Source organism: Folsomia candida, unplaced genomic scaffold (genome assembly GCF_002217175.1).
Source record: "Folsomia candida strain VU population unplaced genomic scaffold, ASM221717v1 Fcan01_Sc004, whole genome shotgun sequence".
Lineage (NCBI taxonomy): Eukaryota > Metazoa > Arthropoda > Collembola > Entomobryomorpha > Isotomidae > Folsomia > Folsomia candida.
In genome coordinates this window covers 2,729,533-2,755,763 of record NW_019091196.1, presented here as the reverse complement: position 1 = coordinate 2,755,763, position 26,231 = coordinate 2,729,533, and the positions used below count along the sequence as shown (strand labels likewise).

The following is a 26,231-nucleotide window of genomic DNA, read 5'->3' as shown; positions in this document are numbered from 1 at the left end:
AGTCATTTTCGTTCAAATAACGGGAAGAAATTCATTTTTTTTATTCACAATCATAATCAATAAAATGAATGAAGGTGAACAGGTACATATGTGACAAAGATGACATCTATGACATATCAATGACACGTCATTCATGACGGGACATCTCCCATTCTTCAATTTCACTCACCCAAATAATTTTTACTCTCATACTCATCAAAAAACGCGTCACACTTGGGCGGACCAAATTTCGGGCTGCCGACGCCATCCGTGCCAAAAAGGGAGGGGAGACACCTCCCCATGACGGGGAGGAAGGCTCCATGGTTCCTCCCTGATACGAAAGTGCACTCCTCTTTTTCATCCAGCTTAGTCACGAAGGGTAGCCGGTATTCGGCCGGGGTCGAGGTATCCACCTTTGTCGAGTCCTCGAAATGCTGCGCGTCTATCCCGACGCAGGTCGCGTCATAATAATAATGCGGGTAGTCCCGGGCGTACCGAGAATCGTACAGGACACAGCGTTCCCCCGGAATCCAGGGTTTTCCCGCTGGGTAGTCGGGATTATCGTTCGCCTAATAAGAGAAGGAGATACTATAAAAAAATATGGCAGGTTTTAGCCTCCTTTTTATTCATCGCACTGGGATTTGGTGCCCATGATACTACTGATCACCTATTCTGAGAAGTTAAAAAAAAACATATTGTGAAATATCTGCCAGGAAACCTTTCAGATTTTTTTCAGACTATTAATACTGGCTGAACAGTATGTATTTGAGCTAAAACCTTGTCATACAAGGCCACATTCCTTTATTCAATACGTATTGATTGAGAATGTCGAATTTGGTGATAAAAAATAACGAGTTTCAAGCATGGAGCATCAAATCCAATTAACGGCAATCCTAGTCACCCACGCTGGTTTTAGTCTCCTTATCCATCATTTAAATTCAAACCAACATGGTAAAAAAATAAATTGTTTGCTGCATCCCCAGTAAAAGTACATCCCTCCACCTAAATATCCAATTCTGTGGGGTATTCTGATGTGATACATACGTGGGCGCGCCAAGTCTCCCAGTTGAACTCGTTGAGGACCCGCTGCACGGCGGCGGTGAAGTGACCCTGGGGTCGATACGTGGGTTCGCGGGGGTACTCATAATAGACGTCCATCCCGAATTCTCTCTGTTATAAACAGTCGCATCATTAAGGTAGGGTCCATCTTGAAACGTCCATGTTCTCCGGGCGGCAAACCGTTTCCGGATTTCGTCCGCCTCAATGCTGTACGGTTTTCCGGAGTCGTTGTACCAGGGCGGGTGCAGGCGGTAGAGGTCTTCTCGCGTGGGCACGGCGTGGATGAACCTGTTCAAAAATTCAGTTTTCATTCAAAACTCGATTTCTGCCTGAAGATTTTCATTCACATTCATTTCACTTCATTTCAATTTCACTTTATCGGAATTAATTTCTTACCATACGTTAAGGATAGGGTGAAAATGAAAAATGAAATGAGTGAAGAATCCTTTCATTCACAGTTATTCATCCGAAATGAAAGAATCCTTCACTCATTTTAATTCAAGTAACGGGAAGAAATTCATTTTTTTCATTCACAATCATGAATATAATCAATAAAATGAATGAAAGTGAACAGGTACATATGTGACATCTGATGCGTGAAATTAATTTTCATTCACTATTATATTCAGTAAAATGAAGGAAAATGAACAAATATAGTGGAAAACAAACTTGATGGCCCCGCCGAAAGTCGAATCTGCCGTGGCGTCCGGGTTGTGGACCAAGTCCGCCCCGGCCGTGATGGAGGCGCGGTGCAGGGTTTTGTCGCCGGGCCACCCGAACGAGGGAGGGGCTGGGTTCATAATCCATTCCCCGTGCAGGGGAGCAGAGCACGTGACACTTTCCACCCCACGGGGGATGGGGTCCGCGTTTTCGTAGTAGGTCGGCCCATGCATGGCATGCGAGGAGGTGAACACAATCCGGGTCGAGACGGAACGTTGAACGACTAAAATGGAGATTATCGTTACAATTATTACAACCTTATCGGCATGAACGATGGTGGTGGCGGTGAACGATGACCAATTTTCGGCGACGCAAATTTGGCGATTTTTCGGCGCCTAGGTATGGTAGGAAGCTAATTTAGGCGGCGCGTAAAATGCACCGGTGGAGCGCAAAATGCTACCCGGGCCATACCTGTTCAAAAATTTAGTACTCATTCAAAAGTCAGTCATCCCGATTTCTGACTGAAGATTTTCATTCACATTCAGAGTCCTTTCATTCAGAGTCATTCATCTGAAGTGACGGAATCTTTCACTCATTTTCATTCAAGTCACAGGCATTCATTTCCCTTCACCATCATTCTCTATCATAATCAGTCACATGAATGAAAGTGAACCGGTATGTCTGTATACGCCACGAATCTTACACTGTTGACGGCCGCAGACAAAATTTAATTCCCTATTCCTTCCCCGTTTGGGCGTCGCTCTGCCGAAAAATCACCAAAATTTGGCCCCAAATTCGTCTGCGTTGCAAACTTACCATAAATTATTTTTGCAGAATTCTCTGGAAATTTTGGATAGGACGGATTGTTCCACAAATCAACCCTGGTAACGATCCCGTTCGCCCTGTAAAGTTACGTTACGATAAGTACTTATCTTGTTTATTCATATTTTTTTTTTCACTCACACAAAGTCCAGCTCGTAATATTTATTAGAGAGTGAGTTATCCAACTTGAAATTGAGATGAATTTCCGTAAAATTATTATTTTCCGGATTCCGCTGGGTTTTGCCGTACTTGGTTTGGGCGTCATTCTTTGTCTTCGTGTAGTAGAAATTATTTCCATACTGGGAATGATAACATACATACTTATTAAAAAGGACAGATCTCGAACAGTGTTTCGAATGCAAGGCAAGCACGTGGCTTTATTTCCTTGCAGTTTCATGCTTCATTTGCAGTGCAAGAAATGTAGCAAAATCGAAACGAAACACTGATCTTAACCGAAAATGGGAACAGAGGCCGCGGAAGTGTGGGGACAGAGGGGGACGGTTCGCGTCATCCCCCCATGTTATACAGATCCCCCACCCTCCACATGTTAATGTGCCCACTAGGGTGACCATAATTGTACTGACTAAAACCGGGACATTTTAGACGAAAAAATTTGCCAATAACATCTAATGCTTGGCAAAAAATTTGCCAATAATATCTAGCGCTTGGCGAAAAATTTGCAGAAAAGCGAATTAAGCATATCTCACAGAATTAGAGGAGTAATACTATATTACCTAGAAGCAGTAATGGGCTACGTGAGACTATCACTCTGATGTAGCCCTCCTCCCATCAGCGGAGGAAAAGAACAGCTTCCAACTCCGTGAAACTGGGAAGGTGGCAGCTGTGTAGCAGGCATGTAGTGGTGCTGAGAGGGGTGTTGCGAGACTCGTATTCTCACATTTTAAAAGTTTGGTGCTCTCACCCGATTGGCTGAAATGTTGCACACTTTGGACGAAAGTGTCGCTCACATTGGCATGATTTTGAGCGTACTCTAATATAGCCATACCTGCCCTTTGGCATATCTCACCTGCACGACACTGGTATTTATGTGCTAAAATCTACTTTTTATACAATATTTTGGCGAAAAATGTGAGATAATTTAATTTGTGCCTAAGATTTTAAAAACCGGGACGTTTTCGGGACAGGTTTTGAAAACCCGGACGTCTGGTGACCCTAGTCCCCACACATCCCCATGACTTCCTCGGCCACTGAATGGAAACCATACTCACCACGGCCTCCCCGTCCTGCACCGCTCCACACGGCATGAACTGCTGGGTCACGTATTTCTGATTATACCCGGGTTCCTTACACTTCGGGAAGTCCTGGACAAATTCGCCAATCCCGCCGACCCAGGCGCGTCGCGGGTACCCGGGGACTAATTACGGAGGGGAAAAATTAATTAATAAACTTGATTAATTGATGGCAGGTTCCGAATAATTTTGACACTTTTTTTGAAGGAGGAGATCTCAAGGTTAAAAAGCCTTCAGAAAAATTGGAACGAGTCAAAACTGGTTAAAAAAACCCGGCGTCATTCCACTAATTGACGGCAATTTTTCGTCCAGAATTTTAAAATAAATTCCCAGAGGGGAGGAATGATTAAAAATATAATTAATTTCTACTATTTTTAATCATACTCGATGACTCATCGCCAAAATCGTCAAAAACCAACACAGTTTAAATCATTTCTCGTCGCCTCTGGGGAATTTATTTTAAAATTCTGGACAACAAATTTGCCGTCAGTGAATTGATTAATGGAATGGCGTTGAGTTTTTTAAGTCAGTTTCGATGAGTTCCAATTTTTCTAAAGGCTTCCTCCTTCAAAAACTGTGAAAATCTGGAGGGTGTACTTTTTTAATTGGCAACGACCTGCTGTATAAATATTTACCTTTGACGCCACGTGGTAGCCCAGTGGTGACAATCCTACCACGCGCGGTAACGACCAACTTGTCCACGGCAGCGAGTTTCCGGATGGCAGTCACCTTTTCCTCCGTTATGACGGGCACGGGGTTCTCGTACGACTCCGGGATAATATTGTGATCAATCTCGAGCGTGATTTTAAGATGGAACCAGCCTGTTCAAGAGGAAAAATAGGACCGTTTTTTTTTACTAACGAAGATCTCACAGCGTATGAGGTCCGGTTTTTAAGAAATTAGTGTCAATCGATGGCAAATTTAATTAGTATGAAATTTGCAAATGGCACGTTTCGCAGAGGAGAAAACGCGCAGTAAATTCGGAAATTGTGGTCAACTTTGTGGAGCGTTTTCTCCTCTTCGGATGCAAATATCTCGGCCAGACGTGCAAATATCTCTCTCAAATACGCAGGTTGACAGGAATTTAATTAGGATGAAATTCGCGAAATAAATTTGATTATTTAATATTAAGTTTGCCAAACTTTGAGAGATCGTGTCTTTCGAAAATTTCATCCTAATTAAATTTGTTCTCGATTAACACTAATTTTCTGAAAATCGGACCTCATACGCTTCGAGACCTCCACTGCTGAACAGTGGCCGCGGAATAGGCGGTGGGGACAATGTCCCCACGGTTATTCGTTATCCCCATCCCCCCTTATCTTACAAAGTTAACGTCCCCACATGTCCCCACGGCTTCCTCGGCCACTGACTGCAATTGCTAAAAAAATTGTCCCATACCTTTCAGAATCCTCCCTCTGCTTTGAATCCCGGTAACTTCCACGCGAAAAATATACCCGGTTTCCTGGTTGCGTTTGCCCCGTTGGTAAAGGTAGGCCCGATATATGCCCGACTTTGACCAGCGAGGAAACCAGTACCACGAGGTCGGCTCGTTCAACCAGAACATCGAGTGCGGCGTGTGGTATCCAGCCGTCCTGGAAATTTGATCCGGTCGAATGGTCGGCGGGACTAGGTGGGAAAAAAATGCACTTTTTTAAAAACCCGGTGTTCTTAAGGTGGCAGAGTATCCGGGTTTTGAGTTTGAACTGCTGTGTCTCAACTTTCCCTGCTTCCATATATTCAAATGGCGATTTTGAAACCTGTTCATCTCCGTGAGTTTTTTATAATATGAAGATTTTAATGCACCCAAAAATCGATAATTTAAAGGTTTACGAAGTTAGGAAGGTGTGATTTTAATTGTTTTCTTCCATAAGGAAATATTTAAGTTTTACTGACTATTTTTCGTCTATTTTATATTTATTTTCTCATTTTCTCACAATTCAAACCCAAAACCCGCATACTATACCACCTTAATCGTCGGCACGTGGTGATAATGGTGATACCACTTAATGGTGATAAAATTAACACCAGCCAGTGACAATTTGTCACCATTTTTAAGGAAGTCACACCGCACGGTGACGATAATTAACACGGTAATTAACCGAATTTTTAAAATGGAATAATTATTATGGCTTTGAACTCGTAAAATTTTGTATAAAATGACACCCGAGAAATATTTATACGTCTAGCCGCGCGCTCTATGGCGGGAAATAGTTTCTTGCGCCTTGCCAGTAAAAAAATGTGCAACAAACGGCAACAAATATATGCGCGATCTATCCGCATTTTTTGTGTATTTATTATTATTCGTCTATGTTTTGAACTATGCACTTACGCGGATCTCCTTCCGCCTGAAGTCGCGGATTGGGAACGGCTGCGCAAAAATAGTGTGGGTTGAAACTCGCGTGTTTATTGTTTCGGAAAAAGTCCCACTGTTCGGTCAGGTCATATCGGCGGGTAAATTTCTCCAAGGGCCCCCTACGAAATGAAATCTTTGTGAGACATGGACACATTGAGGCAGGGTTTTCTAATTAATTAGTAACTCTAATCTAATTATCTAATTAAATAGCATATTTAAACTAATTATTAATTGCTAATTAACCTTAACTAGTACTACCGAGCCTAATTTTAATTACTAATTAATTAGGAAATCACTAAAAATCACCAATTAATTGGTCAATGTTCTAATTAATTAGCTAATTAATTGGCGTAATTAGCAACCTGAATTTAATTACTAATAATTACTAATTAATTAGACAAAATATTTTCCTTTTAATTATCAATTACTAATTAATTAGAACTGTGGCTAATTAAAAGGCTCTGGTCTACTTACTTCGGTACTGTGGAGAGGCACGTGACATATTTGATGTGCATAATGTTCAGCGTTAAGTTATCCGTCAGCCGGCCATGAATATTGTCGGGGTCCACGTTGTACAAGGGGAGGTCCCAGATCTTGGCAATGTCTTCAAGATAAGTGTACAGTTGGGGGGAGACCTTATCGATGGCGATAAGGAGGAGGAGCAACGTCGCCACGATGGAGGAAGACGGAAGACGACGACATGATCGGGATGTGGAGGGCGTCATAAATATACTCGGGCTGAAATTGGAAATTTCGAAATTATGTTTTTTTTCAGAAACTCTCTGAAAATAATATGCTCGAGAGAATAAGGTCAAACTTTTTGTCCGGATTTCCACTAAATATTTGCACCTGCTGGGTGTTAATAAATAAAATTTAAAGCTTTCCAATTTTGCCGATAGTTTGAAAGTTTCCTGAATTTTTTTTTGCAAAAAAATTCGTGATTTTGGATACCCAGTAAAATTGACACTTTTTTTGCAGTTGTTTGGCAACTTTGAAATAAAATACTTCGCAGGTGTAATTTATGCAATATTTTACTAAAAATACGGCGGGGGACACTTTGTTTTTTGGGAAGCATAACAGGGAAAACGTCTACCTTGAGGTGATAAGGGCTTATCGATCCCCGAAAAAAACCTGCAAGTCCCCAGGACTCACTAATCCATAATGTCATATTATTCGTATCCTCCTCCACCAAATTATCCGGGACAAGGAGGAGCCTCGTACCCCCCTCCAGCAGCACCTTATCAGGGGCAGGGACCTTCTTACCCTCCAGCAGCACCTTATCCGGGACAAGGCGCCACGTACCCCCCACAAGCACCTTATCAGGGACAAGGACCCTCGTACCCCCCACCAGCACCTTATCAGGGAGTAAATGACGCCACTTATCCTCCAGCTGGAACTTATCCGGGAGTTAACGATACCACATACCCTCCAGTAACACCTTATCCGGGGGTTAACGACGCCTCGTACCCTTCCCCAACAACCTATCCAGGCCAAGAAGGTGCCCCTGTCGAAGGTCAAACCCAACCCGGAAACCAACCAAACGTTTATCCACCAACGAGCAATATGGGTTTTGGACAAAGTAATTATTTACTTAAAAAAAATATTTGGAAATTAAAAAAAAATATATTTAGCTAACCTAGAACTCGATGACTTATCGCCGAAATCACCACATTTTTAATCATTACTCCCCTCTGGGAATTTATTTTAAAATTCTGCACGACAAATTTGTAGAGCAGGGAGTGGCCAATTAAAAAAATATACACTCCAGAGTTGTCATTTTTTAAAAAAGATTCACTCCAGAATTGTAAAATACTTACATAAATTCCCAGAGAGAGTGAAGAAGAGATCATTAAAAACGTGCTGAATCCTACATTCATTAATTATCCCCCCCCCCGATAGGTCCCCAATATTACGACGGAGCACAAGGCTACATGGTCGCACCGTACGCCAACGCACCTTACGTCAATTCCGGTGGGAGCAGTGGGAGAAACACGTGCCTCAGCGTGGTCATCGCGGTCGTATGCATTTTCGCTATACTAGGTTTCATCATCCTCGCCGTCTCTGTAAGAGGTGGAGGAGGTGGAGGTTATCATTCTGGTGGAGGTTATCATTCTGGTGGAGGTTATCATTCTAGTGGAGGTTATCGTTCTGGAGGAACAATTTTCCGTACGAAGACATACAGATCCTCCGGGTCCTGTTGTGGTGGTCGCCGCCGATTTGGAAGGTGAAAAGGAACCCAACGGAGAACAATCTAGAGGTCAGTGGGTGAAGTGACCTGTGGTGAATGAGTCGTTAATATTTCTGACCAGAATAATATCGTTGCTGTTGGTGCACAAGTTGTCGGGTGAGAAACTAGTTGGAAACGGAAGGTGTCAGATCCAGTTTTGGAGACGTGTGTTTTGCGTGCAAAAGTGACCACTTACAAGAAATATGGGCAAGAAAGTGGTTTCTTGCAGGGATATATTTTGCCCTGGAAGAAATGCACGGCGAAAGAAAGTATGCGCCGGCGTTATAAATACTTCATACGGCGCGTGGTTAAATATTTCTTGTACTTTGTCCCAGTTTCTTTGAGTCTCGCATTTTTTGCGTGGCTTGCTTTGCAGTTCAAGAAATTCGGAAAGAAACGAAACCCTGCTGGTGTCACATTTTTCCCGGATTTTCATATGAAAACTTCAGTTTCCGACTGGTTTTAAAGACGACAACCTTTCCACGAATAGCGACGATATGAAAAAATAATCGAGGGGAATGGCATCCAGATAACTTATCCTTAATGTTGTCAGAATGTTTCAAAGTGAATAAAGTGGTGGTTGAAACGGAAGTGATGATGAATGACTTTGCCAATAAAATTCATAATTTTTAAGCTGTTTAATTGTCTACATATACCTTTAATAAAGAGTTAAAAATAAGTATTTTATAAATATGTGTAACTCAACCATTTATCGCAGTCGGAACCCAGCAGGCGTCTCATGTGACCAAAGTGTTACCAAGATACTCAAAATCAAGCAATTGCTTATCTCAGATTTTTGTAAACATACATTTTTTTAGCAAAAACACTTTCATAAAATTACTTATTACGTAGTTTTGTTAATTAATTATTTACTAGAGTTATCATTGATAACTTATCAAGCAACCTTGAAAATCCAGCTGATCCGTATCCGGCCCCCGAAAATTACAGTCTTAAAAGTCCATCCCCCAGGACTCCTCAATCCACAATGTCATATTATTCGTACCCTCCTCCAACAACTTATCCGGGCCAAGAAGCCGCAGTTAACGACTCATCAAACCCTCCAGCAGCACCTTATCCGGCAGTTATGGAAGGCTCGTACTCGTACCCTCCAGCAAGCTATCCCGGCCAAAATGTCGCAGGGGGCCAAGTCCCCATCCAACCCGGATTCCAACAGGGCGTCTACCCAGCAACCAGCAACATGGGTTTTGGACAATGTATGTAATAATTTAATTACTTCAAATAATTCAGGGTTCTCTAATTATTTAGCTAATTAAATAGGATGTTTGAACTAATTATTAATTACTAATTAGCCTCAATTAGTACCACCGTTGCTAATTCTAGTTCATAATTAAGTAGAAAATCATTTAAAATCACAACTTAATTGGTGAATTTTCTGATTAATTAACTAATTAATTTGGTGCCTTAATTAGTACAACTGTGGCTAATTCTAATTCCCAAATTTGGTATCCTAATTAATTATAGAATCATTTAAAATCACCACTTAATTACTGAATAATTAGACAATATGTTTCCTTCTAATTATCACTTTAAGAGACAAAATATTCTCTTAATTACCAATTTCTAATATATTCTCCTTTTAATTACTAATTATTTTAACCTTTAATTACCCCCAAAAGGTCCCCCAGTCGGAGGCTACGTGAATGCCCCCCACATCCGGGGACCATACGTCAATGCCGTCGGAAATCCAAATTACTCGGGACAAAAAATCTGCCTCAACGTGGCCCTTGTCATTATCTTCATCTCCATAATAGTTGGTGTCATCATCGGCATCGGTGGAGGGGGTGGTACTAGACACAGCTCTACTGTTATTCATACGCGCCACTACCGACTTAGAGGGTGAGAAGGAGCGCAACATTTAGTCAGCGAAAGCCGCCCTTAGTATTTCTAATGCCGACCAGAATATGAAAACAAAAATCGAGGAAAGAAACCCAGCAAAATTCATGTCTTCAGAATGTTTTTTGAAAAAAGAGTGATGGTCAATAAAACTCGTGCTTTTTAGATAAAATGTAAAATTGCCGATATCGGTTTAGAATTTTAGATTCTATATGACTGAGAGTTTCCAAGAAACGGAATGGCTAGAAATCGAGAGTATCACCTTATTTAAATTTTTGTAGACATACATTTTATTAAGACAAGCACATTTATAAAACTGTTTTACATAGTTAGTTAGTTAATTAGCTAGAGTTAATATCCTGCTAATTAGCATATTATTTGACCCGTGAATATTACGGTTTTAAATCCATCCATCCCCATCCCCCGGGACCCTTCGACCCAAAATGTCATATTACTCGTATCCTCCTCCAACAAACTATCCCGTCCAAGATGTCGCAGGTGGTCAAGTTCCCATCCAATCCGGTACCCAAGCAGCGGTCTATCCAGCAACGAGCAACATGGGTTTTGGACAAAGTAATTCAAATATTTGATCAAATTGTTGGAATTTTTAAAAAACAATTTGTCCTCATTCGTGTAAAAGTTGTCGTCTTCAAAACCAGTTGGAAACTTATCAATTTTTGGGGGATACGAGACTTTTTTTCCGAATTTTCATCCGACAACTGATGTTTCCGACTGGTTTTGAGGAGGACAACGTTTCCACGAACAGCAATACTTTTAGTTCACTTATCTAAGACTCCATGACTTATCACCAAAAACGTTCAAAATCCCCACATTTTTAATTATTTCTCCACTCTGGGAATTTATTTTAAAATTCTGTCCGACAAATTTGTAGAGCAGGTCGTTCCCAATTTTTCAAAAATATGCAGTCCAGATTTTGACCGTTTTTGAAGTAGGAGATCTCAAGTTTAGGAAGCCTTCAGAGAAATTGGAACTCTGGCTTAAAAACTCACCACAATTCCATCAATCAACTCACTGACTACAAATTTGTCATCCAGAATTTTAAAATAAGTTCCCAGAGGGGAGAAGTGATTAAAATTGGCATATTTTCACATCATTTTACCCCCACAGGTCCCCCCAATTATGCCGCTGGAAGCTACAATCCATGTCCGTACGGCTACGATTACGTGGAAGTAGCCCCACCCCCTGTGTACTTTGACCATTCAGACCGCGCGGGAAGGTCAATCTGCCTCAATGTTTTCGTCACGGTTGTGGTCGTCCTGCTTATCGGAGTGGTTATCGTCTTCATCGTCCTTGCAGCTCGTGGAGGCCCGATAAGTTGTGGTGGTGGAAGTGGTTATCATACGATTGGAAGTGGAACAGGCTATAGATACAGATATTATTCATCATACAAATCGCCAACTCGATATTACACGTGTTGCAAAAAAGGATGACCGCTGCAACGGCAAGATTTAGATACCTAATTGTGGTCAGTCGAACAATCTATAACCATTTTTGGAAGAAAGAATGTTCCCAAATTTTTAAAAATTCTTTTAAAATGTGTCTTCAGAAATTTGCTTTCTTATAGTGGAGATCTCCCAGCTTCTGCTCTCCGATTTTGAGCAAACTAGTCTAAATCGATGACAAATTTAATTAGGATGAAATTTGCGAAAGACACGATCTTCCAATGGGCACGTTTGGCAGAGATATTTGCATCCAAACAGGAGAAAACGCGTCCTAAAGCTTAAACATTTTACACTTTTAAAAACTGCGCGTTTTCTCCTATTCGGATGCAAATATCTCGGCCAAACGTGCCAATTGGGAGATCGTGTCTCTTGCAAATTTAATTCTAACTAAATTTACCATTGATCGAGATTAATTTGCTCAAAATCGTAAAGCATACGCTGGGAGACAACCATTGTCCGTGACCTTCCGGAATATTTCTAATGCAGACTGACCAGAATATGAAAAAATCGAGAGGAATGGGACTCAGAAACATCATTTCAATTAATTTCACGTACATATTTCAAAGAAAGTGATGACTTCTTGCTAATAAAAATCATGATTTAGAACAAATGTATTGTTATGAAATAATTGTCATGAATTGTCATGATCATCATGATCAAATCAACAAGCAATTGGTGATAAGTAGTTATCATTTCAGCAGAACGTACTTAGCTATATAGGTATATCTTATCAGCTTATCCCGCATGAATACATAATCTGCATACAAACTCCACGATTTTGGGATGAATGATAACCTGACTCACTCGGCGTCATGAACGCATTTCAACCCACTTTGTTCAGAAATTCATGAACTTCATAAACACCAAATCATGACCAAAATCTGCAGATGTGAAGATGTCGAAATTTGCGCACTATAAAAATGGAAGCTGTGAACGGCCAAGATTCACAAGCTTCCCGTCCGACCCGGAGACAAGTACATAGAAAAGTTGACCAACAAACATATATAAAATTGCAAAATCAGATTTGCAACAATTGCAAAAAATCTAGATCAGGTTGGTTTAATTTTTCGTAATCATTTACTACATAACTTTTTACGTAATCTTTGTCTTATTTTTGACAATTAGCTGAGCACCGATCACCACAAAACTTGACGATGGCGTTTATTCATCACGGAGTGACGACCGGATCCTCGTCCCGAATTTCGACCTGGGGGACGTGGACGTGGCCAAGTTGGGGGTCCGATGATGACAGCAGTCCTGCCACGCAATGCTCCACCTGTGGCGCTTATGTTCATGGGAGTCACACCTGCTCAAAGTAGCTTCGAAATTTCAAATGCAAATTTTGTCCACCAATTTTTTATACTTAATCGCAACAAATGTGATACATTCATACATATGTATGTATTTATTTAGAAAATTTAAATAAATAATAATAATTAATCATTCGATGTGAAATTTGGAACAAAATTTGGAAATCTCTGGGTAAAGATTCCAATGTCATTTTGAGGCTTACTTTTTCACGCCGAGCATGTAAACCGGTAAGTCCACACTCGTTTTCAAAAAGAATGGCTTGACCGTGTCAAATCTGTCAAATCGTGAAATTTATGGCAAAATTTCCTTGTCAACAAGCTGACGATTCAACAACAAATTGCAATTTAGAAAAAAAAGTTGGGTGAGAAAAGTGCCAAAATAATTCTCCCTCTAATCGACTGCACTTCGTTTTTTCTCTGCTGTTTCAAACCACCGCGACGCTATTTCTCCCCGGAATGGGAACGTCGAAGAAGATGACGTTCTCAAACTCAAACCTGCTCCTCGTTACTGTCGCTATCGCCGTCGTGATGACCTTGGACCACGTCCCTGCCGCTGAAGGTTTAGTGCAGATATTAAAATTCAGTGTTTTGTTACTTGTGGGTTTGCTAATTCCTTGCACTGCAAGGCAAGCCACGCAAGAAATGGGAGGATGCGAGAAATGTGCGCCATAGTCACGCGCCGCATGAAGTACATCGGCGGGGCGTAATTTCTTGCGCCGTGCATTTCTTGCAGGTCAAAATACCTGCAAGAAACAACTTCTTCCCGTTATTCTACTCGTACTTATCTATTAAAATTTGCATCTGTTCCTTATTTTCCGCTCTAGGCTTGAAGTGCTACATATGCACCGGAAGTTTAAATACTTCGATAAGTAACGGAGGGAAACAGTACCAGCAGCCGTCCGACGAAGAACTGAAGAACATTCGACGGGCTGAACAGGCTTACAAAGAGAAAATGGACAGAGCCATGCCCTGCAAGGACTTCACCGCCACGACCCAAAAAGAAGACAGGGCCCAGATAGAATGTCTATCCTTTTGGCCAAGTATGTATCTATTTTTTTTAATACCAAGCAAGTATTAAGGTGGCATCGTATGCGGGTTTTGAATTTAAAATCTGTCTCAACTTTCCCTCAAATTTGCGATTTTGAAAGCTGATCATATTCGTGCGTTTTTTTTTGCAAAATGAAGATTTTATTGCATTTACAATCGATAATTTATAGGTGGGGAAAGTTGAGACATAAAAATTCAAGTTCAAAAACCGCATACAATGCCACCTTAATTTATGAAATCTCTTCTAATCCGGCTGTTTCCGTGTTCTAGATCAAATTTGTATGACCCACAAAACCCAAGGAAGAGGATGTTCCGTTGACTTTCCAGAACCACCAGACCAGCCGGATACTGTATTCGCGCCCATAAATACTTGCCCTCCGGACGCGAAAGGGTGCAAATGCAACAGGAATTTGTGCAACGGCGTGGTGTTCGGTGCCAGCAGCAAGGCGGACGACATGAATGATTCGTCGAAACGCGGCGTCGTCTCCCTGATCGGCATCAGTTTCTTCGTCGGAGGAAACTACTTTGGGAGCGGTGGAGGCTTCTTTTGAATCGGGGGCCAAATAACCACAAGATTCCAACCCATACCCAACTCATGATGATGCCGACAAACAAAAAAAAAGTATTTATGAATATTCGTACCTCGAAATGTTGTAGGAGACGATTTATCACTGTTTAGAACCAATGCAAAATTTGTATTGTACACAAATTCATAAAGTTGTTGGGTAAATGGGGAGCGAATAAAGTATAACTAACCGCTTAGGTGAACTGGACACGACGCGTGACCATACCTGTTCAAAAAATCTTTTTTCATTCAAAGTTCCGTCATCCCGATTTCTGACTGAAGATTTTTATTCACACTCAGTCATTTTCTTTCAAATTCATTTCATTTCACATCATCGGACTTCATTTCTTACTTCGCCCAATGTATGAAGCATAAAGGAGTAAAAAATCCTTTCATTCACAGTCATTCATCTGAAGTGATTGAATCTTTCACTCATTTTCATTCAAATCACAGGAAATTCATTTTCATTCACCATCATTCTCTTGGATAATCAGTCACATGAATGAAAGTGAACAGGTATGCGCGACGATATCAGAAGATGACGCCGCCCAATTTTGCGGCTGTGTCGGCGGCACGACGTGGCGTCATAATATGGAAGGAATAGGAATTCAGATTTATCGACAGTGGTAACCAATTTGTGGCGCCGACTACTTGAAATACATTCAGGTTACGGAACGAGTTTCCAATTCGTCTTGTAGTCTCATCACTGGTGATCTCTGACCTCTGAATTTTTACATGAATGATTCAGCATTGCGCTTTTCATTGGAGGCACTGGAACTGGCAATGAATCTGAATTTATTTCATGAAGCTGATGCAATGTGTATCATGATCATGATGGAGGAACGGAAAGAGGACGACAGACAGACACATGTACATAGGTATGCTTATCAAGCTTATCCCGCAGTGTGCATAAATAATACGAATGCTACTAAACTCCACGATTTTGGGATGAATGATACCCTGACTCACTCGAGGTCATGAATGCATCTCAATCAAAACAATACATAGTTTCACTTTGTTCACGAATTCATGAAGTTCATAAACTAAAATCATGACCAAAAATTGCATAATGTCGAAATTTGCACACTATAAAAAGGAAACTATGATCGGCCAAGATTCACAAGCTCCAAGTCCGACCCGGAGACAAGTACATAGAAAACCTGATCAACATCAGATTTGCAACCATTGCAAAAATCTAAATCAGGTTGGTTTAATTTTTCGCGATCATTTACATACATAACTTTTTACGTAATCTCACAGAATATAGATTCTGTGACGTAATCTTTGTCTTATTTTTGACAATTAGCTAAGCACCGATCACCACAAAACTTGACGATGGCATTTATTAATCACGGAGTGACCACCGGATCCTCGTCCCGAATTTCGACCTGGTGGACGTGGAAGTGGCCAAGCTGGGGGTCGGATGATGACAGCGGTCCTGCCACGCAATGTTCATCCTGTGGCGCTTATATTCATGGGGGTCACACTTGCTCAAAGTGACGCTTAAATTTCCAATGAAAATTATTTGCACCAATTTTTTATACTTAATCGCAACAAATGTGATACATTAATATACATATACGCACTTATTTAGAAAATATTAATAAATAGTTTAAAAAAGAAACAAGTTATCATCACCATTCGAAGTACATCTTGGCACAAAATTGGAAATCCATCGCAGAGATTCCGATGTCAATTAAAGGCATACTTTTTCCACGCGGAACACGGTAAGGTAACCCCCAGAGAAAGTGGGCAAGTCTCCCTACATGGGTAACCCCATACTTGTTTTCGAAAAAATTGACTGCCTACATATGTAAAATAAAATCTGGACAATTCTCGAAATTTCCCTGTCAACAATGCCAACAACCGGATCCTAATCAACAACAACTCACCATTTAGAAAAAAAAGTTGTGGAAAAGCGTCAAGAAATTTCACGGATGCACTTTTTTTTAACTCCGCGACCCACCGCGACGCTGTTTCGAACCGGAATGGGAACGTCGAAGAAGATGACGTCCTCCAAATCAAACCTGCTCCTCGTCGCTGTCGCCATCGCCGTCGTGATGACCTTGGACCACGTCCCTTCCGCTGAAGGTTTGTCCAGATCAAAGAGATATACGTCTTATGGTCCAGATATTAAAATTCAGTGCTTAATGAAATGCGAGGTGCACGAAAGTGCGGGAAATATGCGTCATCTAGCTACGCACGCGCCGTATGAAGTATTTATAGCGGCGGGGCGTAGTTTCTTGCGCCATGCCAGTTCTTGTGGGTCAAGATACCTAAAAAAAACACTTTCCAGCAGTTATTTCTTCCAAGGGGTTACTTATTCCACCCGAAACACTGATACAATTAAACCGGCCAACATGCAGATTCACTGCTCGTACATATTTATTAAAATTTACATCTTTTTCTTAGGTGAAGCTATGGTGATCTAATGATTAATAAACCTACTCCAAGCAACTTTGCGGGGCCTTTTAAGATGGCATTAATACCATCTTGGTAGTTAATGGCAACACATTTGGGTGGAAAAGACCCCCACTGGCCAACCACTTGGCCGATCAGGCCCATCCGAACTCATCCTTACTTTTGACCCGAAGATGAAGTGTGCAAAATTTCAAGTCGATAGCATGTGTTTAAAGAGAGTTATCGCGCGCACAGACGGACGCACAGACGGACGGACAGACAGACATCTTGGTAAATCTATAAGGCCATCTTAAAAGGCCTAATAAAAGGCCTAAAACACCTAAAGGTGCGTTTATGCTTCACGTCACCGTCACGTCCTCCTCCAAATCCGATTTTTTGATTGGTTAAAATTTTTAATTGTCGTAGTGATAATTTCGTTCAGCCAATCAAAAAATCGGATTTGAAGGAGGACGTGACGATGACGTGAAGCATAAACACCACTTAAGTATGCAGTTACTACAACGTTCAAAAGTGACAAAACCACATTACTTTACCATTTCTTAACCGATTTTTATGAAATAAGTGCCGAGAGTTAATTACGATGGTCTACTTTTGGATTCCAACTCTGGTCGGTTGTGAGCCTACCCATTCCTGAGATATTCTCAAAAAACACCCTCCAAAAAGTGACATTGCTTTATACGAAAAAATTGAGGACCTAAATCAAAAATGTACTCCGAAAAAAAGTTTCTAAATATTTTTAGCTTTCAATTAACCTTGAGATAATCAAAATCGGATAAGAAATGGCCACAATATTCATAAATGCAAGTACCACTGCTCACGTGGTGGTATTGCTATGATTCGTTGCTAAATATTGCAAGTATTTTAATCGCACTTCCCTTCGCTTCACCTAAGCCGCCCGTTTTAGGGATCTATCTTGTCATTACCTCCCCCCATCCATAGGTGACTTGATGTGCTATCTGTGCCACGGAGATACAAATACTTCTACAAGCGGCGAAGGGAAACAGGACGAGCTGTCCGACGACAACCCATCACCTGGACAATTGGAAATGCAGGCTTATCGCGAGAAGGTGGGCAAAGCCATGCCCTGCAAGGACTTGACCGCCACGACTCAAAAGGAAGACAGGGCCCAGATTAGATGTCCATTTTTTTGGGAAGGTACACATATTTTTTGATACCAAGCAAACAATTGTGTGCAGGTTTTGAATATGAATATTGTGTCTACTGCTCATCCAGTATTATTAGTCGAAAAAAAATCTGAAAGGTTACCTGGCAGGTAAAATAAATTTTCGTGAACAGAAATTTATACATCATCCTCGCCGTTTCTTTTTTAATTTTAAAATTAATTTAATTAATTTAAAAATTCAAATTCAAAACCTGCATACAATGCCACCTTAATTTATGAAATCTCTTCTAACCCTGCTCTTTCCGTGGTTTTTAGATGCACATTGTACCACCATCAAGACTGAAGGGAGAGGATGTAGGACTAACAAAGTATTCGTACAGCCAGGGTCAACAGTAAAGCCGGATCCAAAATTCGCACCCATGAATACTTGCCCCAAGGATGCGGAAGCGTGCAAATGCAACCGTGACTTTTGCAACGGCTTGTCCTTTGGTGTAAACAAGGCCGACAGGATGAATGATTCGGTCAAACGCGTCGTCGTCGGCACCCTGCTCGGCGTCAGTTTCTTCGTCCGAGGCTACTTAATTTGCGGCGGTGGAGACTTTTGAATCTTGCCGCCAACTCGTTATAATTATGCCGCCACAAAAGAAATATTTATATTGCGGTCTGGAAATGTTTTGTGGGAGACGTTTTATTAACTTTTTATTGTACAAAATTGATAAATTTATTATGTAAATAGGGAGTGAATAAAGTATAAATAAATAAAATCGTTAAATTAAGCTTAATCTTAATTAAGAGGCTCAGTTAACTAACAATGGGGACGCAAAACATGTTAAGCCCAGATTATTTTTTGCCCACGTTGATTTGTAAGACCAACTCTTTAGAAACAATATTTAGTGCGGCACTTACTTACATATGTGCAAAATTCAGTAAGTTTTGGGCGCCGCAGCTCGCGAAAACCTCAACTGCAAGCGAAAAGAACAGATTTCGAAGACTTTTCGCGAACTTTCGGCTCCTAAACTTTCTGATTTTTTTCTGAAGTTTCGCACTAAATGTTGTTTCTGAAGAGTTGCAGATTTTTAGCAGGTTGCGAAGTTACTTTATCCAAGAAAAAACAAAGTATTTTTGGGAATCATTTCTCATTTTTATTCTTTTACCATCTACGTGACCAAATCCATGAGACTCCGGTCGCCCCATTATTTCACTATAAGTCAAAACATCACTCTGTTTTCGTTCTCGCGTTGGATGAACATTTCTCAAACTTTTAATTTGATTGCACAAAATTGTTTCCACTGACCGAAATAACCAATGGACGAATTATCCATACCTGTTGATGGTGTGCTTGAGTTCAAGCAAGGAAATTCACAGGATTGTAATCTGCGCTCGGCTATCCTGCCTTATCGGGAGCGTGAAAAGGTAAGTTTTATTATTATTTATTTTTGCTACATGCTATCGTACATGTTCACATTCATTCATTTAATGATGAATGAGTAAATTATTCATTCAATATTCAACATTTTGAATGAATATTGAATGAATATTTTATTCTGATTTTTGAATACATGAATATTGAGTGAACATCTATTCAATTCGTGTGGATGAATAAATAATGAATATTTTTTTCATCATTCATTTTTAACTCAATGATTAATACATAGGGAAAGTTGAGAAATTCATCTAATCCTGTGAATTTTGAATAACACGAATAATGAAGGAATTGTGAATAATGAATAAATGTTGAATAATTAATGAATATTTTTTTTGACAAATTATGAATAAGGAGTGAATTTTTTTTCAAGGCTTTGAATGAATGAACTTTGAATGAATAAATATTTTTTGAGCATAAATTCATGCTATTGAATGTCACATGTTGCAAATTAATTTGTTATTGTTACACAGTACACCATTGGCGATAAGTTCGCCTCGTGGGAGGCACAAGGCCAATTAATCTTTATAAGTGTGCGGGGACATCCTAATTGGAACTTCGTTCCCACATCGCTCGTCGAAATTTCGTGCGAGTTTGACCATTTCTGGGTCAAACCTGTCGAGGTAAGAGAGAAAACTTAATAAATTAAAATGGTTTATTACTTTCCTCAATACAAACGGATCCTAATTTTATTACTGACTAAATAATTTGAATCTTTAGGGAAACTTGGTTTTAAAAAATGGACTAAATCTTGACGACAAGGTCAGGACACGGCTGAACTTTGGGGATGAATTGGCCTTCACTAAGCACCGTAACAAGATTGACCAGGGCCTTGCCATATTCACTTTTAAGGTACATATTATCCGTAAAATAATACAATGATTGAGTGATCTGATGACTAGTTTGTGCTTATTTTAGCAGCGAACGTACGTTAGTAATTGGGACAGACGCGATAAGACTTCGATTAAGGTGCCAGAGGATGTGGCTAACTTGGATTTAGATTTCGCACCAGATCGGAATCAATTGGTACTAGTAGTCTCAACGGTCCGGTTCTTAGACCGAACCGGTAAGGAACTGAGAACCAAGCCGAACTTTTTTAACTGGAACCGGAACTGAACCAATCCGAACCAGCGGTTCCGCCCAGTATTGTTATGATAAAATGGAATATCTGCCTTAAAAACAATACTACTTGACGTATTTTTGCTGAAATAGTGTTTGTCTTATGTACAAGTTTATAAACAAATCCGCAAACTGAGTTAAAAAGTTCGGTTCACCCAGTTCGGTCCGGTTCTGGAACCGAACCAAACAGGTAATAAAAGTTCGGTTCGGTTCGGCTCCGATTCCGATTCGATTCTCTGTACAGAAAGAACCGGCCGGTTCCGGTTCCGTGAACCGAGAACCGTTGAGATCACTAATTGGAACGCATATTTAAAACTGTGGAATGTCTACACTACGGGACAAAAATGAATAGATTGGATGCATGAACTGATTGTGTCTTCGAAATCTCCGAAACTGCGTGACCGAATCGATTAATTCTTTTTGCATGTTATGCACAATTTAATAGGCTACTTAAACAGCCAACTTAAATACGAAGGGTCTAAAACCTGCGCTTTGATTATGCGCATAATTAAAAAAAGTAAAATTTCAGACGGACAGAATTGAGTAGATTTTTAAAACATTCCAGCAGGACTTGACCAGGTAAGATGTTTTTGTTTCAAAATCGACATTTTCATGTCTGGATAAGTCATTTACATAATATTCATCAATTAATTAGGATGTCGAAGGTCAGGACCGAGACCACAATCCAGCAAAGGGCGCTCATTATCCAAGCATGGGAGGGAGATGAAAATGGGTCCAAAACTCCCAAGGAAATATCAGATTTTTTCAAACTCAATTATAAAACTGTTTGGAGGATCATTGACCGCTACAGAAAAACCAAAACAATTTGCAATACACCTGGACGAGGACGAAAATCAATTTTCAACACCCGAGAGAAGCGCTCAATTCTCAAAACCGTTAAGGTGAATCCTAGAGCCAGGCGGTGGATATTGCAAATTCCGCTGAAATTGATCTTGGCAAGAAGGCAAGTCCTAAAACCATCCGGAGAATATTAAATGAAGATGGATTGAAAAACTTTCGGGCAAAGAAGAAGCCCTTCATTTCCAAGAGGAACATCAAGAAGCGGATGGACTTCGCAAAGGAACACATCCACAAGGATCAATCGTTCTGGAACAAAGTTTTGTGGTCCGACGAGAGCAAATTTAATGTCTTTGGGTCTGATGGTAGGATTAGAGTATGGAGGAAGACAAATGAAGCCCTGAAAATGAAGAATTTAAACCCAACCGTAAAGCACGGGGGCGGCAGCGTCATGGTGTGGGGTTGTTTCAGCTCTGCAGGTCCGGGGAATATGGAGTTTGTTGAAACTACAATGAACCAGCGTATTTACCAGGATATATTGAATGGGAATGTCAAAAGTTCGGCAGCAAAACTTGCCTTAGGACGACGATACATCTTCCAGCAAGATAACGATCCTAAGCATACTGCGAAATCGACGTGGGCGTTCTTCAAAAAAAACAAGATGACTGTATTGGATTGGCCCGCTCAGAGTCCTGATCTCAACCCAATTGAACACTTATGGGATCACATTGAAAGGGAGATCCGAAAGACGCCGATTCCCAACAAAACGGAACTCCAAAAGCGGATAATCGAGGCGTGGAATGCTACATCTCCGGAAGTCACTGGACATCTTGTAGACTCCATGAACAGACGATGCACTGCCGTGCTTGAAGCCAAAGGAGGCCCTACTAGATATTAAATGTCGAAATATTTGAAATTGATTTTTTTATTTTAAATAATAAATCAAAAACTGAAAAATCTACTCAATTTTGTCCAAGCGGTTTCATACATACGACGGAAATATGTAATTCTTGTTATTCATCTTAGTTTCAAATCTGTGATAAATGCAGAAATTTTAGAGGATTAAATGCTGCATAATGTGCAAAAAAATTAATCGATTCGGCCACGCAGTTTCGGAGATTTCGAAGAAACAATCAGTTCATGCATCCAATCTATTCCTTTTTGTCCCGTAGTGTATATTATGCATTTGACACTAAAAATTCCCCTCCACTCTTCCAGGTATTCTCCCACATTCTATCCTATCTCCCCGTCAGCACCCTGAAAAACGCTCGACTTGTTTGTACCCACTGGGACGAACAAGTGTTTCCAATCCTGCGAATGAAATCCGCCATAGGTTTCGAAACTCGATTCCATCGTGACGACATGACCACTCCATCCCACCAGTTTTTGCGATACGTTCATGTAATGAGGAATGTCTCACCGTGGCCAAACTGGAAGATTTGGTATCCCCAATTACCAACCGGATACGAATGGTACGACGTCCAGAGGAAACATACCTGTTCACTTTCATTCATGTGACTGATTATGATAGTGAATGAAAATGAATTTCCTGTGATTTGAATGAAAATGAATTTCCTGTGATTTGAATGAAAATGATTGAAGCATTCCGTCATTTTAGATGAGTGACTGTGAATGAAAGGATTTCTCACTCATTTCATTTTTCATCCTGTGCTTAATACATGGGGCGAAGTAAGAAATGAAGTCAGATGAAGTGAAATGAAATGAGTTTGAAAGAAAATGACTGAATTTGAATGTGTCAGAAATCGGGATGATTGAACTTTGAATGAAAAAAAGTTTTTTTTTTGAACAGGTATGAGAGGAAATGGACCGTAAAATACATCCAAGACTTGAATTGGTTTCTTCACCCCAGTAGAGGACACCACGTCAAGAGTTTATCGTTGCATTCATTCCTTAATTCCAACCGGGATTACTGGTTATTTCTCAAACCCATTACTCAATTGAAGGACACATTGGAAGAATTGCGACTCGACATCGAAATCAAAATCTTGGACCAGTATGGCAACGAGACTAAATATCACTTGGATGATCCTATTATATTCAAAATTCTGAAGAAATTTTCACTAAGCCTCACTCCCCGTGAATTTCCACGTGTCCTCAATAATCTAGAATTGGCTGCCCCTTGGATGAAAAATTGGGCGGATGCGATCCAGCGCGTCGAATCCATCTCTACACGCGGGTGTGCTTTTCTAGGGTCACGATTTGCCCAGGAGTTACAAAACAATGCGGAGTCTTATCAAAATTTGAAGGATATCCGGTTAACATGCGAGCCATCGCTTGCATTAAATTTTCTCGCTGAGTTGACCACCCAAACCGTGACGAATTTGACGCTCACCATACCCCTGGAAGTACGAGACCTTCCAGACTTTGAGAATTTGCTCAAGAAATTCGCCCCATCCTTGGAATTACTGTGTTTTTTAGTCTCCACGAAACGCTTTGGAGCAATCGTCCTCAATCTTCCGTGTCTCCCAAGACTGAAAAAGTTGGATTTTTATTTTGCCCTCTTTCGAGACATCCGTACTTCCGAAATCGGTGAAAATCAGTTTCATACAATCAACCACGTGGCCCGATTCCGGCTCTCGTTCCCTCCTCCTCGTTTTGGTGGGGATGACCTCAGCATCGAGTATGAACGGCACCTTCCCTCGATTCGGGGTATCGTCGTGAAACCAAAATTTTACGTGGGTCCGGCCGAATTTTGGGACACGTATAGCGACCTGTTTGACAGTCTGCTACCAAAAGAAGAAGGACAAACTTGTCAAACTCTGCAATGCTTGGAAATTCCGACGTGGGATGGTAAAATTGGTGGAGTATTTCTTCAAGCTGGCCGGGATGGGAAGATTGGTTGGCCGACCTGGAATTGGCATGGATATCATCAAGCTGGCCGATTACCGAAAGTCTTTCCAAATGTGAGGAACGAATGGATGAACGAGTTACTAGAGATGGGAACGATTTAAGAACTTGATACAAAGTAGGTAAATGTACATTCATTCATGAATTCATATGTACCAGTGTGGAAGTGAAGATGATGAATAGGACATTATCAATAAAATACATGAATTGATTTGTGAACTTTCGACTTGTGTACTTAAAAAATTATTTTAAATTTGGAAAATATCCTTCGGAGCGAGGGAGAAATATGGCTCGCCGACAGAAAGCTTATATCGAAAGCGCATGGAATGCTCCAAATTGCATTTGACAGAAATCGGGTCACGCATTCTGACCGAATTCGGGTTACGGATTCGGAGCGAAGGTTTTTTTGCGGCAAGATCCCACATGTGGGCCGAAATCGCTAATTGAATTTGGAAATCCATCTCGGATCAGGCCAAAGGTCTGACCAAAGGTCCATATTACATATATAAAATTTCCCTGTCAACGACGATGCCAAAAACCGGATAAAACCAATAGAAAACAAAGTTCTTGAAAAAGTGCCAACAAATTCCTCAACTGCACTTCTTCCTCTGTTCTCCGAACCACGACCTGTTTCTCCTTTGGAATGACAACGTCACAGAAGATGCCATTCTCCAAATCAAACCTGTCCCTCATCGCTGTCGCCATCGCGGTCGTGATGACCTTGGACCACGTCCCTTCCGCTGAAGGCGAGTGCATCAGATATTAAAATTCAGTGCTTTGTTATTTGCGAATTTGCTTTATTTTTTGCATAGCAAAGCAAAAAACGCAAGAAATGGGAGGTGCAAGAAACTGGGAGAAAGTGCAAGAAACATGCGCCAACCAACCACGCGGCGTATGAAGTATTTATACCGCTGGGGCGTCGTTTCTTGAACCGTGCATTTCTTGCAGGTCAAAATATTTACCTGCAAGAAACCATACTTTCTTGCCGTTATTGCTTCCAAGTGGTTAATCGCACCCGATCCAATTAAACCACCCGACATGCAGATTACCTGTACTTATCTATTAAAATTTGCATCTTTTTCTTACTTTCCGCTATAGGCTTGAAGTGCTACATATGCACCGGAAGAATAAATTCTTCGATAAGTAGCGAAGGGAAACAGTACCAGTACCAGAAGCCGGCCGACACCCAGCTGGATAAAATTCGACGGTCTGACCAGGTTTACATAGAGAAAATGGACAGAGCCATGCCTTGCAAGGACTTCACTTCCACGACTCAAAAAGAAGATAGGGCCCAGGTCGAATGTCCATTATTTATGTCAAGTACATGTATTTTTTGATACCAAGCAAACATTTTGAGTTTGAATTTATGAGGCTCGACTTTCCCTTCTACCAAGTGGCGATTGGAAACCTGTTCATATCCGTGCGTTTTTTGTGCAAAATGAAGATTTTATTGCAAACAAAAATCCATAATTTTTACGTTTTCAAAGTTAAGAGGTTAGACTTTTGATTTTTTCTCCAATGTGAAAATATTTAATGTTTACTAATCACCTATTATCTGTTTTAACATACAAGAAAAAATCAAGGTTACAACCTCCTAACTTTACAAAGCTAAAAATTATCGATCTTAAGACACAATAAAATCTTCATTTTTATAAAATGCAGGGGGATGAACAGCTTTCAAAATCGCTATTTGAGCAGATGAAACAAGGGAAAGTTGAGACACAAAAATTCCAATTCAAAAACCGGAAATACAATGCCACCTTAATTTATGAAATTTCTTCTAATCCGGCTGTTTCATCCTTGTTCCAGATTCAATTTGTGTCACCAGCAAGACTCATTGCAGAGAATGTTCCTTTAACTATCCAGTCGAGATGGGTCCCAAATTCGCAC

At 40.6% G+C, this 26,231-nt stretch overlaps 3 protein-coding genes across 3 annotated transcripts; all 3 read left to right on the top strand.

Annotated features, from left to right (window-relative positions):
* Positions 1-7,284: 7,284 nt before the first annotated feature.
* On the top strand, positions 7,285-8,351 carry LOC110848323 (calcium-binding protein P). Its single transcript, XM_035850962.1, has 2 exons — positions 7,285-7,702; positions 8,023-8,351. The coding sequence occupies exons 1-2, from the start codon at positions 7,285-7,287 to the stop codon at positions 8,349-8,351; spliced, it is 747 nt and encodes a 248-aa protein (XP_035706855.1).
* A 920-nt stretch (positions 8,352-9,271) lies between these two features.
* Positions 9,272-10,302, top strand: LOC118435479. Its single transcript, XM_035851617.1, has 2 exons — positions 9,272-9,564; positions 9,988-10,302. The coding sequence occupies exons 1-2, from the start codon at positions 9,336-9,338 to the stop codon at positions 10,209-10,211; spliced, it is 453 nt and encodes a 150-aa protein (XP_035707510.1). The 5' UTR covers positions 9,272-9,335; the 3' UTR covers positions 10,212-10,302.
* Positions 10,303-13,451: 3,149 nt separating this feature from the next.
* Positions 13,452-14,752, top strand: LOC110849500. The gene is made up of 3 exons (XM_022096910.2): positions 13,452-13,536; positions 13,802-14,017; positions 14,295-14,752. The coding sequence occupies exons 1-3, from the start codon at positions 13,452-13,454 to the stop codon at positions 14,573-14,575; spliced, it is 582 nt and encodes a 193-aa protein (XP_021952602.2). The 3' UTR covers positions 14,576-14,752.
* The last annotated feature ends 11,479 nt before the right edge of the window (positions 14,753-26,231 follow it).